The sequence below is a fragment of the Hibiscus syriacus genome, unplaced genomic scaffold (assembly GCF_006381635.1).
Source record: "Hibiscus syriacus cultivar Baekdansim isolate YM2019G1 unplaced genomic scaffold, ASM638163v2 tig00112647_pilon, whole genome shotgun sequence".
In the NCBI taxonomy this organism is placed as follows: domain Eukaryota; kingdom Viridiplantae; phylum Streptophyta; class Magnoliopsida; order Malvales; family Malvaceae; genus Hibiscus; species Hibiscus syriacus.
In genome coordinates, this window is record NW_024063375.1 from 333,764 (window position 1) to 349,829 (window position 16,066).

The following is a 16,066-nucleotide window of genomic DNA, read 5'->3' on the forward strand; positions in this document are numbered from 1 at the left end:
AATTGATGTCTTTTAATAATAAGTTATGTCACTTGATGAACAAATTTATTATTATTTGGTATAAAATTGCATCAATTCAATTATACTTATTAGCTTTTCAACAAATCTCTTCATCAAAAGGTCATAACCTTTTGATTAATTTTCTCTCCTAGTTGAGGCACAGTCTTAGCTTTGAGACACAATTCACAAAGTTGAATTAGGAAATCACTTAGAAAATTCCTTTCAAATTCGTTCTTTCCGATGATAGAGAAATGTAATATTGTGTTCGATTGATCACTACAGTTGTGCTTATTGTTGTGATCGTTTGTTGTTGTATCATGGGAGATCGACGTCCAACGTTACTCAAAGCACCGAGGAGAGGATGAATATGTCTTAAGGAAATTGTTCATACATGCCTCAACAAAAATCCTTCTTCGGTTTGTCATACTCTACTCATCCGATTCATTGTCTAAATATGAGTAAACCAATTTCTTGCCTCTACTTTAAGTTTTATTTATTTTGCTTCGTTCGATTATATAATAATATTTATTATTATTATTATTATTATTTTTATCTCGGATTAACAATTTTGTCTAACAATCTTAAGACATATTCTGTATTTTATTTTACAATTCTAATCCGAGATGAACTTTATAAGTAATTGATTGTGACAATTTGTGTCATTGAAATTCTCAAGTGGAGCAAGGTACGCAACTCTACTTGCATGAAAATCATAATTGTTTTTCAAAAGCATTAACTTTGAACAAAGTAATGCAAGTGTCATATAATATTCGGTCACTGTATTATTTCTCTTTGCAAAACTAACATGTTAGTTGTTTGCTATTGGTGATGAGATTATATATATATATATATATACCTACGAAACCTTGTTGGATTATAAGTCAGCTTGTTGGATTAAATCTCTTCAAATTCAAGTTGTGCCTTGTCCTTTGTGGTTGCGTTTCGCTTTAACCCAAAGGTTGATTGTTAAATTTTGGTTGGCAATATTAGAATTTCGATCAAGAAATCGAAAAGGTATGTGTAACCATTCAATATTTCTTTTATAATATTTATATATTGAGATTATACTATTGTTTCAAGTTTTATTAAATTCCCACCGATCAATAGAAGTTAGTTATGTTTCGAGAATTAATTTATTAAATTCTCATCGTTTAACAAAAATTTGTTCTGTTTTGGGTTTTATTCCCGTTGTCCAATATAAGTTGGTTTTGTTTCGGATTTTAATTTTAAATTCTGACGTTTAACAAATTCAACAAAAATATTGTTGATTGTGAATTTCTGTTTCGGGATTTTAATTTTACTAAATTCTCGCTGTTTAACAGAAATTACTCAATTGTTGAATTTTAGTTTTGACTAAAATTCATTGCGATAAATAAGGTACCTAACACAATTATGTGAACAAAAATAGGGACTATAATTCTGTTTCAGGATTTTAATCCTCTTGTTCAACAAAATTTATCTGATTTACTGTTGATAACAGAAATCGTTTGGATGTAACAAAATTGTTACAAATTTTGTTTTAAAATTTTAATTTCTAATTAAATTTTGTTGTTCAACATAAACGAATAGTAAAATAAATTGAATTAACTTTCAATTTATTGTTGGATTATTTACAAATTCTGGTTACATGTTTTAAACGAAACAATAGTAACCCCACTGATTCACCTAACTCGTGATTTGAAATGTTGATTCCTATTCAGAATGTGAATAAATTTCAACAATGTCAGTGGTTGTGAGCCACAACAAGAAGCATGTGAAATTCATGAATAGAATTTCAAGACATAGCGACATAAGATGTTATATTTAATCATGTTGAATATGATCAAATATAGGATGATCCTCCTATTCATAGAGAGGATGAGATAGACATTGTATTCATTAAAGCTTGAAAGCATTCTAAGTTTCTATGTCGGAATTACGTCTCGAATGGATTGTTAGATACACCATATGAAGTGTATAGTATCCATAAGATTGCTAAAGAATTATGAATGACATTTGGTCATGTTCTGAGTTGTTAGCAAATTACCTTTAAATAAGGTAACTTACAAGAAAATAGGCGAGACACCATATGAGTTATGGAAATGTAGAAAACTCTCCTACAACTACATCAAAGTGTGGGGGTGCCTTGTATAAGTATAATGGCAAGTTGAGACATATACGTCGTCGACATAATATCATTAAACAATTGATCTCAACTAGAGTTATCTATATTAATTTTGTAAGATCAAAAGATAACATTGTGGATCCGCTAAACAATTAGTTGAATCGAGATCAAGTTGATAAACATCGAAAGGAATGTGACTAAAACCCATTAATATTTAAGGCGTTATGTGAAGGAAAACCCAACTTAGTTGACTGGAGACCCCAAGATCTAAGTTCAATGGGACAACCTACTTGTATAGACCTTGTGAGGTCACTGTGGGAGTTCTTATCCCCAAGTCCATTCCTATGATGAAAATAGTGACTAAAATGTGGAAAAGGTTAAGCAATGCTTTTAATGACCACTATGTGTTTCGGTGAGCCGAACAACATAAGTCACCTATGTGAGAGTGAAGTGGAGTCGCTTCAAAGAGACTATTGGGGCATAGTTCTCTAAACTCTTGCAGAACCAGGAGATGTTCACGGCTATATGGACATAACCATGAGAACCAAATTCTTGTTAGTGAGATATTTGTGTGAGGTATGTCATCGCTTACACCAATGGTAGGACAGTTCAAGGACATCACGTCTACTGAACAGTCAGTAAGGTAAACATATTTTTACAAGGGAAGGTTCAAATGGGGACACGCCTACCTATCCTATGCAAATATCGAACGTAGAATTTATCACCATATCGAGTTAGTGTTTGAAATCATCAATTTCATTCATGTGGGGGATTATTGCAAAAATTAATAAATAATTGAATAAAATTGATGTCTTTTAATAATAAGTTATGTCACTTGATGAACATACTTATTATTTGGTATAAAATTGCATCAATTCAATTATATCTATTAGCTTTTCAACAAATCTCTTCATCAAAAGGTCATAACCTTTTGATTAATTTTCTCTCCCCTATATATAAGTTAGTTGAGGCATAATCTTAGACACAACTTGACTCAACTTTGAGAGACAACTTTGATACACAATTCACAAAGTTGAATTAGGAAATCACTTAGAAAATTCCTTTCAAATTCGTTCTTTCCGGTGATTGAGAAAGGCAAGATTGTGTTCGGCTGATCACTACAGTTGTGCTTACTGTTGTGATCTTTTGTTGTTGTATCCTGGGAGACCGACGTCCAATGTTACTCAAAGCACCGAGAAGAGGACAAATCTGTCTTAAGGAAACTGTTCATACAGGCCTCAACAAAAATCCTTCTTAGGTTTATCATACTCTACTCATCCGATTCATTGTTTAAATATGAGTAAACCAATTTCTTACCTCTACTTTAAGTTTTATTTATTTAGCTTCGTTCGATTCTATAATAATCACTACATCAAAATTGTTCTACAATGGCATTTTTAGTGGCGTTTTAGAAGTAAACGCCACTAATTTTAAACATATAGCAGTGTTTACATAGCAAATGCCACAAAATGGTAACTTTAGCAGCGTTTTTATAAAAACGCCGCAATAGGTTCATCGATAGTGGCGTTTTTTCAACAAACGCTGCAAAAGAGTAGTACTTTAGTGGTGTTTTTATACAAACGCCGCTAAAGACTCGTAATTTAGTGGCATTTTTATATAAACGCCGCTATAGAATTGTACTTTAGTGGCGTTTTTATACAAACGCCATTATACACATGTACTATAGTGGCGTTTGTGTTTACAAACGCCGCTAAAGACTCATAATTTAGTGGCATTTTTATACAAACGCCGCTAAAGACTCATACTTTAGTGGCGTTTGTGTTTACAAACGTCGCTAAAGACTCGTAATTTAGTGGCATTTTTATACAAACATCGCTAAAGACTCGTACTTTATTGACATTTTTATACAAACGCCGCTAAAGACTCGTACGTTAGTGGCGTTTTTATTCAAACGCCGCTAAAGACTCGTACTTTAGTGGCATTTTTATTCAAACGCCGCTATACATTTGTACTATAGTGGCCTTTGTGTTTACAAACGCCGCAAGTTTACAAATTTTAAGTGTCGCGCCCTTTAACATTTTTTTCATTTTTTTCCCTTTCAAGCATTTTTCAATCCCGCCGTTTACCCAAACGGGAGAAGCATATGTCCCTGCCTTTTCAGTTAGGTAATGGGTTGCACTTTAGTTCGTCTTAATGGAAACGAAACTTTTCATTAGGGTAATTTAGATCTTCTGATTTGGTCAATTTTAAACTTTTGATTGCATTAGTCTTTTTAAATGCTTATTAACCTTTATATTTGTCTTATTTGTCAGGCAATTGATATAAGAACTCTTGGGTCTCTCAGTAGAGATGATCTTAGGAAAATCTGTGGTGATAATTATCCTGAATGGATATCATTCCCTGTCTATGAACAGATATGTGTAATGCTGTTAGATTAATTGGCACTTTTAGCCTTTTTAGGCTACTATGATTGTTATTAAGTTTCCACGCACTTGATTCAACTTGTTGAGACCAAACTTCTCTTGATTACATCTTCAAATAATAGATACATCTGTATGTGTTGGTATAGAAAAATGTGCTCCCGTTTTCTTTATTAAGATTTCATGCAATGTATTTGCTTACAGTCACACTATGTTGGTTCTTTTAGGCAAAATGGTTGAACAAGCAATTGAGAAAATTATGGCCTTTTGTTGCAGAGGTACGTTACTTGTTATTCTTGTATCTTGTTGCTATAAGTTTCAGAGTATTTACTATGCAAGTAAAAGGAACTATCAATATGGCTTTCATGTAAAGGTTTTCCATCATAGCAGATTAGATTTAGGCACTTCGTTATGCACCTATGGTGTTTTCTGAAGTGAAAATAATGACAATGCTCTATACGCGGCTTGTAATTAAATATTCTTTTATAGTGGACAAACGGAATTGAATTTTCCTGTTTATTGTTTTTTTTAAAGGTAAATGAATGGAAGAGTTAAAAACCTCTGATATGTTTAAATGGCTTCGCCGTGATGAGTTTTGAGCCAAATATTGTTTAACTTGTTTATTTTCAGGCAGCATCAGCTGTTATCAAAGAATCTGTTGAACCGATCTTGGAAGAATACCGACCTACAGGAGTTAATTCACTGAAGTTCAGCAAATTGTCCCTTGGAACTATAGCTCCGAAGATTGAAGGTATAAATCTACAGATTTTTCTTGGTGTAACTTCATCTTCTATCAAGGAGATCCATTTACAATTGTTATGGCCGTCTTTCAACCAGTGCTACTTTTCATGTTATTAATCCCAAGGATTCATTTATACATGTTATGTAAATGTATGCCGCATATCTATATATGTCCTTTTAAGCATTCCTACCTGCCTGGTTACTTATGGAAAATGCAGGTATTCGTGTGCAGAGCGTTAAGAAAGGTCAAGTCACGATGGATATTGATTTTCGGTGGGGTGGTGATCCAAATATCGTTATAGAGGTTGATACTCATGTTGCTTCAATACCAATTCAGGTTGGGGCATTAACAACTTTCAAACTTGTCATGCACAACCTTTCAAACTTGTCATGCACAACCTTTCAAACACTATAGCATACGATGTTATTTTTTCCATCTTTATATTTTGAATCTTATGAGATGGTACTTTTGTGGCTTCCTGTTATCGCTTTCCTCATTATGCAGTTGAAGGATTTTCAGTTTTTCTCCAATGTTCGAATCATTTTCCAACTTACTGTTAAGATGCCTTGTATTTCAGCACTCGTCGTGGCTCTTCTTTCTGAGGTAACAATAAGTAATTTCTGAATGGCTTCGATTTGTATAGATGTTTTGGTTTAACTAACTTTCCAGGATGTTCCACAAAAACATTTTATTGTGCAATAGACGGCACATGTGGCTTGCTTTGTTGTAAGATTGTCTTGAATCTGGAGAAGAATAAGTTCTGAAAGAGAAGTGGTTATATATAGTTTTTACTGAAGTGTATAGATGATTCCTATACATGAAGATGTCCAGCGTTGTAGGTGTCCTTTTTGCTTGCTAGCCCCAAAATTTATTTGTTTTCATTCTATTTCTGCTATGAAATGCTATTTATAAGTGGCTTTAATCAAAATTCCGAAGAATGAAGTCGTATAGTTTTTGTGGAAATCGCTGATTCTGTCATAAACCCTATCAGCCAAAACCTAGAATTGATTACACTCTGAAGGCTGTTGGTGGAAGCTTAACCGGAATTCCTGGAATTTCAGACATTATGGATGTAAGTTTTTTTGGTGCTTATTTTTACTTCTTTGAAATATGTTAGTCCAGTGATATTTCATTCTTAATTTCGTAGATACACTCATTCATTTTGCTGACCAGGTCATATTTTGTAGGATATCGTGGAGTCAATTCTCTCAGACACTCATTCATTTTTACTCATATTACACTCCGTATATGTACAGTCCTTATGGGTTTGAAGTAATGGTATAATTCTTCGTTTTAAGGAATTCAGAAGAATCAAGCAATGAGGGAACATGCTTGTTAGCACAGTGTTCGGGGACTTAGAGGACTTGTCTTGAGACCAAATATTCTTGCTTGTTGTAGTACAATGGTTCTACCCTTATTTATATTTTTCAACTGTATCTAGCAGTGCTAATTTGACATTTCTTATTCATTCACTTGCCCCTTTTTTGCAATAGGCACTTGATGATAATGTCAAGTTAAAGCTCTCTCCGTTTTGCCATGTTCCGGTAATGAAACATGAATTCTATTTGTCTGCTTCTCTTCCATCTCCTAAATCAGTAACTACTGTTATTAAGAAATATGACTTCTTTCTAGGCCGAAAATACTGTCACTCTCTATGACGTTCCAAATATTTGGCACATTCCTTTACTACTAAGAGTAAGTAGTTCACTTTTTGAGTTCTTTTTATCGTCTAAAATTCTTATAGTACAAAGTTATAACTGGAAATATATGTTCCTTGATTCATTTGTTTATTTTACTGATCATGAATAGGATCAAAAGGCACATGAAGCAATCTTGAAATGATTGAACCTACTAGGGTTTTCCCTATGAACTTTGAGGGACTTAGACATGCATGCTTTCTTGATCCAAAATTATAAGATTTCATTGCTTATCCCTCTTTTGTATTTCCTTAACTTTTCTAAGAATACAAACTTGCTCAGATTCTTGGGGTAAGAATTCTAACTTCTAAAAGTAAGATGGCAACCAATACATTATTAAATTTTTTCTTTATGATGACATTTTTTACATTCTTATGTAGAATATATTTTAGTTTTCATGGTTCCTGACTTCCTGTTTTTGTTGTTTGTTGCAACATCTTTTTTCAGTTCTCAATCACTCACATGTATGTTATGAATGCAAGTTCTGCTGGTTGTTTCATTCTCTTCTTAGTCTCATCTAAATTATTGTAATTGCAGTAATCTTGAAGAACAAACTTCAACAAAAAGCGGCTTCTTCAATAGACTGGCACAGCGTTTCCCATTTGTTTTTAATCTATTGAGGAGAGATCATTCACTGTCAAATGATACTTTCAAATAAGATGTCAAGACGATGAATATGACAAATTCCAATGAAGTGGGAAACAAAGTAGCTTTAGAAGGCATATCTGGAGGTTATGATGATGGCGCTAGTGAAATTGAGAATGTATCGAACAACAAATCCATGTATATCTACACTTTGAGGTTCAGTTGTAACTCATTTATACTTTAATGTCTTTTAAGGTTCTCTCTCCATAAAAAAACTTTAATTTATTTTGTTGTTAAGAATTTTTCTTTATGTTTTTTGTCTTAATTAAAATGTATGGTTGTTGTTAATTAGATAAAGCTAGATATAAATTTAGGTGATGTATAGAAGAAATGAAATGTGCAAAATCAATTAATATTAGCTAAATAAAGGTAATTAGCGGCGTTTGTATCCAAAAACGCCGCTATAGGTCTGACTTTTTGCGGCGTTTGTGTTCAAAAATGCCGTTATAGGTATGACATTTTGCGGCGTTTGTGTCCAAAAACGCCACTATAGGTCTGACCTTTTACGGCGTTTGTTCTAAAAAAATGCCAGTATAGGTCTTATCTTTTGCGGCGTTTGTATCCAAAAACGCCGCTATAGATCTGACCTTTTGCGGCGTTTTTTCTAGAAACGCCGCTATATATCATAACTTTTTGCGGCGTTTATTCTAAAAACGCCGCTATAGATATCAACCTTTTGCGGCGTTTGTTCAAAAAATGCTGTAATAGATATTGACCTATTACGGCGTTTTTTGTTCTCAAACGCCGCTAACTTTAGCGGCGCTGGTATTGCCGACGCTTCTTGCGGCGTTTTTCCTATCGCCGCAAATACTTTTAGCGGCGCTTAAAAATGCCGCTATAAGACTAAAAAAACGCCGCTAAAACTCTATTTTGCTGTAGTGAATATTTATTATTATTATTATTTTTATCTCGGATTAACAATTTTGTCTAACAAATGTTAGATATCCATAATGCATGTGGTTACATAAACAGATAAAATCTTATGTACAACACTGAATTAACTAATAACACACCCAAAATTTTTTACCCTAAAACAAAAATCAACTTCTATTTAAGCTTTTCGTTTTCTTTTCAATGGAATTACATTAATAATTGGTTGAATTGTGGCTTTTTTGAACCGATAATATGCAGAAACTATGAAATTTCAAACTAATAAATTATCATTTAAAATTGAACTGGTTTAGTATTTCTAAAGAGAAAATCCATATTCAAAGATTTAAAACGATATTATTGAACCAACAATCAATTGGTCTAGTGTGATGAGTCACTAGATTTCTTAAATAATATTAGAGGTTTGAACCCTGAAGTTTGCAAATGGAACAAATTGGATTGGGAGGATCGCCCTCGCTTCTACAGTATATGATCTAGATTAGTCGGTCAATATATTAGATATCAATGATTAATTTAAAAAAATATATTATTGAAGAGATGATGACATATCCAGTTTAATTTACATGAACCATAAAGCGAATATAAAAAAATATTTTATATATAAATTGAACCAATTTTAATATTTTATTATTTAAATTTTAATATTAATTTTGAACTCTTTTCACCCAAGTTATCCAAAATTAATAGTCATTTTTATTAAAAAGTATATATTTAAATAAAAAAAATATGTTAGGTGTAATGGTTGGGCTTGGATTATTTTATTAGAAATATTTGGTTTGTTTATTTATTTTTTGTTGCCATCCCAATTCTAAAACATTGTCTTGACTATTATATGGTTTATCCGTTCAAATTTTTTATTTGATGATTCAGTAAATAATTTTTTATATAGTTTAGATTCAAATTTCATTGAAGTATTAAAAAGTTGATTTTTTTAAAAGTGTATAAATTGAATATATTGAGTGACATCAATCATAAAAGAGATATCGTTCTCCCTAAAAGATTTGAGTTCGAGCAATTTACGTTTGCAATTGCAAGGCTTCGCCTTGACTAATATCTTATAACTACGTTAGATTATTCAAGAAGAAGTGTTATTAAATCTGATCAAAATTGAAAACATAAAACTTCAACAATTCAATCTCTTACTCGACTTTCTAAACATTGGATCCAACTCAAAAAATTCGAACTCTAACCATGTGAAAAAGACTTTAGATTTATTTAACCTAGTTAACCCTTTCTATTTCTATGTTTCATTCTTCTCCTTGTGCTAAACGTCTTTCACAGTTGATGGTTATAAATATTAACAGCCCAGTAGCTAAATCCAATATTCAGTTGAGAAAACAACTCTTTTCTTCAGTTTGCAATGGCTGGTAACGAGAATCATTTTTACGACGATTGTTTCATCATCCGACCGGCAGATGCGAGTTACTTTGAAGTTTTTGGCCGACTATTTTCCTCTAAACTGGGAAAAAGAAGCTTCATTGAGTGTTCAGGGCAGTATCACCTAAGTTTTGTTCGTAGATGGGTCATCTTCCTCTCCGTTCTCCAGAAACTCCTCCATACGATGAGAGTACCTTTATTACTCACGAGGCACACCATCGAGATGTCTCTCAACCTTTTATCATTGAACTGCGGTCTATTTGGCCTTCCTCTCAAACTTATCACAGGTAACACAATATCTTAATGCCCAAAATTGGAGCTTTTTTCCATAAGAACAATGAGAGATGAGGCTTAATGGTGCAGGGAAGTTAGTGTGGCCTTATAGATCATCGGCCAAGTTCATATCGATGGTCGGATTTACCGATTCTCAAGTTGAATTGGACAACAACATTAAACCTGGTGACGCCAAATATAAAGCGTTGCTGTGTTTGATGTGTGCCAAGTTTTCGTACGAGAATGAAGCCTACATTAAAACCAATATATTTGAACATTGGAAGGTATTTTCTTTTATAATATATATTTACATTTAAGTCAATCATCAAGTATTATAATATATATACTAGTAGAAGTTAAAAAAAAAAGATCAATCGTGTTTTACTTGAACAAAAATAATAATTCTTTTTATACTTAAAAAAATGGCAGTCCTCATAATTCGTATTGGTAATATTCAATATAAATTAATTGATGAATTTATTTATCAGCATTCATTAAAAAATTATGGATTGAATTGAACCTTTTACTTTCTTAAAGTGAAAAGAAAATGACAATTTAAAGTTGTTTTGCAGATGAAATTCTTGAAGTTTTACGAATTCTGGAACGGTGCGTTAGATGCTACTTATGTTTAAACTCCACATGCAAGTTAGTAGGGCATAGTTTTCTTTCTTTCTTTTCAATTTCCATTCCCTTTTTCCAATATATATATATATTCGTTTTCATTTTCTTTTGCACTATTGCAATATTTCAAATACTAGCCATCTGTTTCACAGATTTCGATGACCGTATCACAACCCAAGCCTTCATGATGCAAGACACACAGTCTAACCCAAACCTGATCGTGGTTGCATTCAGAGGCACCGAACCAATGAGTCCCTATGACGTGCCGTTGGACCTCGATTTATCTTGGTATGAGCTTAAACACATGGGGAAGACCCATGTGGTTTTATGCAAGCTCTAGGCTTGCAAAAGAACAATGGTTTCCCTAAAGATCTCCAGCACCCCACTGACTGCCGCCAATACGCTTACTACACGCTCAGACGAAAGCTGAGGGAGGTCTTGCAAGTGAACCCAAAAGCCAGGTTTCTATTGACCGGGCATAGCTCGGGTGGGGCAATTGCAATACTGTTTGCTGCTGTGCTAGTGTTGCACGAGTAGGAATGGTTATTGGAGAGGTTGGAAGCGGTTTACACCTTTGGGTAGCCCAGGGTTGTGGACTCTAAGTTTGGGGAGTTTATGGAGAACAAGTTGAACAAATTTGACGTGAAATATTACAGGTATGTTTACAATAATGACCTCGTGCCTAGGATTCCCTACGATGACAGCATCTTCTTGTTCAAGCATTTTGGAACCAGCATCTTTTTGAACAGCCACTATGAAGGGAAGGTAAGTCTGCTATTTCTAATTCGAAAACAACTCCGGGTTTAATTCAATTAATTTGGGTCCGTGCGTCTACAATTAGAGATTGACGTATAATTTTATGATAGGGGTATAAAGAAAATATCTAAAATTTATGGTAATTTAAAATTTTTAGAGGATGACATGTATGGCTATTGAACTATATATTTGAATTGCAGGTTTTGGCAGAGGAACCTGATAAGAATTTCTACCTTTGGCTATGGACGTTTCCAAAGATGATGGATTCAGTTCGGGAGTTTATTAGGAGTTTCATTCTGCCTTACAAAAAGGGTCCAGAATACAAGGAAACCTGGCTTATGACACTTGTGAGGATAATAGGATTTGCATTACCTGGAACGTCAAATCATATGTCCACAGATTATGTCAATTCCAACCGATTGGGAACCTTGCCCCTGGACCAACTTAAAAGAGACTGAAGCATAATTCAATCAAAACTCATAATATGAATCACAATAAGGATATATGATGAACATGATATGCAAACAAGAAAAGATATATGAAAGTAGATTTATTGATTGGTAGGGGATGGTAACCAATACCTATAGCATACTGCAGATTTATAGACAAAGATGTAACTAATGCATTATTTCTTATTTAATCCAATTGAAGTATTTCTAAATGATTCGCATCTACTTGTGAGAAAATATGGAAAACAAAGATGAATGATATTTCAATTTCGATGGCAAACTGTCATAATGAAAAAAGGACATGAAAAGTTGATTTACATGCATAAATACATACAAGCAGTAAAGGATTTTATTAGTCAAACATTCAGGTTGAAGTTCCAGGATTATGAGCTTCAAGGATTGGAGGTAATGGTGCTTCATTCAAGCAAAACTGCGTTGACACCTAACTAGAAATCAATATAAAAGTTGCTTCCTGTACAATATTCATCTTCCCCATTGGCCTTTGATCCTCACACTGGTAAGAGATGAGAGGAAAAATGTAAGCATAAAACTAACTGAGCAAGGAAATAAAGCTTTTGTGCCTACATTGGAGACTGTTCCATTTCCTACATTCAGTGAATTAAATGTAAAACAGTGAAACCCTCACCCAATTGTGCAACCAGTTTGCCATCATTTCTTTTAATTTAAAAATGAAAAAGTAAAACAAAACAAAATATTTGAAAAGAAACTGTTCTTCCTAACAGAAGTTACCTGTCGTTTCAGGACTGATTGAACCAGTAAATGATAGCTAAGTGAGGCATTAGAATGCATGGCAGGTGAAGCAACCACTCAATGAACCCTTCTGGCGAGTTCTGCGCAATGATATAGCCTTATGCGGGGCCTTTGTTACTTGATGAGCCTGGTTGGCTAACATCAAGTTTCTCATTTCTTCGGCTCTCTTCTGAGCTGATCTCAGCTTATTCATTATCTTATCTAGTGATGACCTTCTCTTCTTTTCCAGCTTCATCTGAAATACATTGTTATCAGTAATGATGAAGAGAATAAGCTTCATCTGAAATACATTGTCTCTTTTTCAGTAGTTTTATCTTAACAAACCATATTCAAGTTAATACACAAATAGAAGCAAAACTTTTTTCCCGGAGAAAGGGCAGGTAATGCATTCTACAGAATTCCATTTCATCAAGATACTACATGATAACTTCAACAAAGTAAAGGATAGAAATATTAAAAGCATACTGCTGGGGAGAATTTTATTTTTACTGTATCGATGTTGATAATTTACTTAGACTGTTAGACATCCCTTTACAATTACTTCAATTGAGAATGGAGTACTTAAGAGAAAAGCAACCTCTAGTTTCCTTATGGCCGCATCAGCTTTTGCCTTCTGCAGATTTTCCCATGAAGTGATTTTGGCTTCTTCTCTTTTGACCCTGCAAAGGTAAAAGAAAGAAGTTGAAGTGTGAATATCGACCAAATCAGTTCTGGAAACATTTGGATTTTTTTCCCAATATTCTCTGATATTGATACACTGCATCAGCTTTTTCCTTGTGTTAAAAACATTTGTATATGTTAAGTTTAAGCAGTCCCTTCTAAAGTTTTGATCTAAATCCTAGAAAGATGACACAAACGAGCAAAAGAAACAGAGGTAATGCAGTAGCAAAGTAGATGTACTTGGAAATGTTCTTTGCTGTCTCTGTCATATCCCAGATTGATGTGCGACTGTCAACAGCTCTCTTTCTCCAGTCATCAACAATTTCAGAACTCTTCGCAGTCTTTCGAGCTCTTTGCTTCTTTGACCACCGAGCCATGGTGACTCTTTCATCTACCTGCACATCTCTCACTTCTGGTTTAGAGGAATGGATGCTCTGCAGTATGATAGGTAGAGAAGAAGAGTTGGAGGGAGAGACGGAAGGCGATTCTTTGGGAGACGAGTGAGTGCTACCCTGTGGGCTCATCTGGGTTGCCATATCTCTTCTTGAAACAGTACGAGAAATATCAGTGGCCGCGTCCTTGACTGCATCAAGATTTTCATCGGCATCTTTGATGAAAAAGCAATGGAAGGTAAGGGTATATACAAGTACAATATGCTCGGCCATTACCATAACAATAACTATCCCTCTCAAATAGAACACACAGGTTTAGATTTGGAAAATAGCCTATATTAATATTTCATGGCTGTAACATCAAGTTCATGAATTTGTCAAAAGTATAGAAATAACATTTAGTAAAAAGGATTTTAAGTTTTAGATCAGATGATGTTTATGATAGAAGACGTACCTTGAGAAGACAAGGATGATGTCTTGACTACTTCAGAGCATCCATGCACGCTAACAGAACGGGCCATGCAAGGCTCAGTCCGAACGGCAAATCCTCCCCCATGATTACGAGAATGAATTGACAAACCATCAGCTGCAACTACACCAGCTGAAAAAGGAGAACCTGCCATGAAATTGCCAATATGTCCCCCATCAAGCATGTGCATCTCAGGCGAGTACAATGAATAGTAAGCAATGCCAGGACGACCAAGTGGACCACTCTTTGATATTGGTCTTCTTAGTGGAGGAGCAATGGATTGTTTCACACCACAATCTCCAGAAACAGGACTAAAAATCCACCTCTCAGCATCTTCCCACTTTGAAGGCAAAGTCCTTCCATTGTTAAAGGGCAGTGCTGCGGCCGCATTCCCCTGCCTCCTTCCACCATTATTATGTAATGACACGTGCTCAGAACTCCAACCCTTCTGCATTCCAGCACTCAAATGATGATGATAATTGGGAGCCCCAGGACTAGGAAATGAACCTGATTTTCGTGTTGCGACCGAGTTTTTCTTCACAGCCTCCAACCGCGGAGACGAAACGGAAACATTATTTAAATCTAAAGAAGGCTGTCTTCGCTTATGATGATTCTTCAACAAAGCTTCAGATCTGGTCCTTCTATCCTGACACTCTAAACAATGAAAAAGAAACAGAAAAAACATATTCACGATTATTATTTATTTTAAAAGAATGAAAACAAAAAGCTAAAAGAATTATAGAAACAAGTTCAAAAAGAAACTAGAAGGTACCTTTAAGAGCAACAGAAAACGAATTTCTTGCTGAATCTATGAGTTGGTTATCGTCCTCTGGAGGACCAGCATCGTTCTCTGCTTGTTGAACTGCGTGTTATCGTAAAACGAAAAAAAGGAGGTGGGTACAACGAAAATATATGTCGTTTTCTTCTCTTTTTCTTTCGTGCAGTTTCAATTTAAACATTTTCCGAATAAGCTAATAACGAACGCAAATATTGCGAATACCTTTCAACTTTTCTCCTTTTCTGGAGAAACGACTGGGCTTATGGACCTTCATAGCTGGAACTGTTCCCCTCGAACTCTCATTCTGATCTCCTCCTTCACGCCCGGCCAAATGCTACAAAATAATTCACATTTCGAACATTACTGTTTTTCCATTTTCAAAGTAAAAACTATTTAATCCAACAAGAAAAAGGCATGCAAATTGATACCATGATCAAATCTCAAATTCAGAATATAACTCTGTTACAGCTTCCTCTGCTTATGCATTGCAGTTTAAAATTGAAAATAATAATAATAATGAAAAAAATACTTGTTAAAAGATGGAGAAGTTACTAAAGAGAGTTCGGAAACGAGAGAATAGTGGTCGCGAGCTGCGTCGGAAGCAAAAGAGGAGCGATCGACGCTATCGGAAGCCGAAGAGAAGACGCTGAAGTGGGACTCCCGAGTGAATATAACAGAGTCGGGGCTCGAATCTCGAGCAATGTAATTTGATCTCGCTGAGCTTTGGTCCTGAAACCCTAGCTCCGCCATTTTTTCCTCAAAGCTGCTTCTTCTTCATCTTCTTCACATGTCGGCCATTTACTTTTCCTTATTCTTTCGGTTATTTGCTATTTTCTTTTTTCTGTTGTTGTTGTTGTTATATAGGGCGGGATGAAGTTAAAAGTCAAAGTCAAAGACAGAGACAGACCAATGTCATATTTTTAAATGATGTGTCTGTTAAGCAGAAAACGATACCGTTACAGAGATTAAAAAACAATTTAAGTCTTAATACATTTTAGAGTAAATTATAACTTTGTTGACTAAACTTTATTCTCTCTTATTTTATTCATTGTATTTTAAA

General features: G+C 34.4%; 3 protein-coding genes and 1 long non-coding RNA gene across 5 annotated transcripts; 3 read left to right on the forward strand and 1 right to left on the reverse strand.

Annotated features, from left to right (window-relative positions):
- The first annotated feature begins 4,258 nt into the window (after window positions 1–4,258).
- On the forward strand, window positions 4,259–6,549 carry LOC120182383 (synaptotagmin-5-like). The gene is made up of 8 exons (XM_039187370.1): window positions 4,259–4,282; window positions 4,378–4,485; window positions 4,713–4,763; window positions 5,116–5,236; window positions 5,445–5,563; window positions 5,732–5,830; window positions 6,219–6,299; window positions 6,526–6,549. The coding sequence occupies exons 1-8, from the start codon at window positions 4,259–4,261 to the stop codon at window positions 6,547–6,549; spliced, it is 627 nt and encodes a 208-aa protein (XP_039043301.1).
- A 27-nt stretch (window positions 6,550–6,576) lies between these two features.
- LOC120182378 lies at window positions 6,577–7,657 on the forward strand. Of its 2 annotated transcripts, XR_005521822.1 has the most exons (4): window positions 6,577–6,632; window positions 6,721–6,771; window positions 6,860–6,922; window positions 7,462–7,657. It is a non-coding gene; the product is annotated as an uncharacterized LOC120182378 (long non-coding RNA). The 2 variants fall into 2 exon arrangements; XR_005521821.1 differs by lacking the exon at window positions 6,577–6,632 and having other exon boundaries at window positions 6,678–6,771.
- Window positions 7,658–11,058: 3,401 nt separating this feature from the next.
- LOC120182384 (triacylglycerol lipase OBL1-like) lies at window positions 11,059–11,945 on the forward strand. Its single transcript, XM_039187371.1, has 3 exons — window positions 11,059–11,264; window positions 11,388–11,496; window positions 11,688–11,945. The coding sequence occupies exons 1-3, from the start codon at window positions 11,059–11,061 to the stop codon at window positions 11,943–11,945; spliced, it is 573 nt and encodes a 190-aa protein (XP_039043302.1).
- A 243-nt stretch (window positions 11,946–12,188) lies between these two features.
- On the reverse strand, window positions 12,189–15,847 carry LOC120182385. Its single transcript, XM_039187372.1, has 8 exons — window positions 15,559–15,847; window positions 15,229–15,340; window positions 15,001–15,090; window positions 14,214–14,882; window positions 13,608–13,974; window positions 13,285–13,366; window positions 12,687–12,942; window positions 12,189–12,450 (listed from the first exon to the last, which is right to left on the reverse strand). Exons 1-7 carry the CDS (start codon window positions 15,754–15,756, stop codon window positions 12,736–12,738), a joined length of 1,725 nt encoding a protein of 574 aa, XP_039043303.1. The 5' UTR covers window positions 15,757–15,847; the 3' UTR covers window positions 12,189–12,450; window positions 12,687–12,735.
- Window positions 15,848–16,066: the final 219 nt, after the last annotated feature.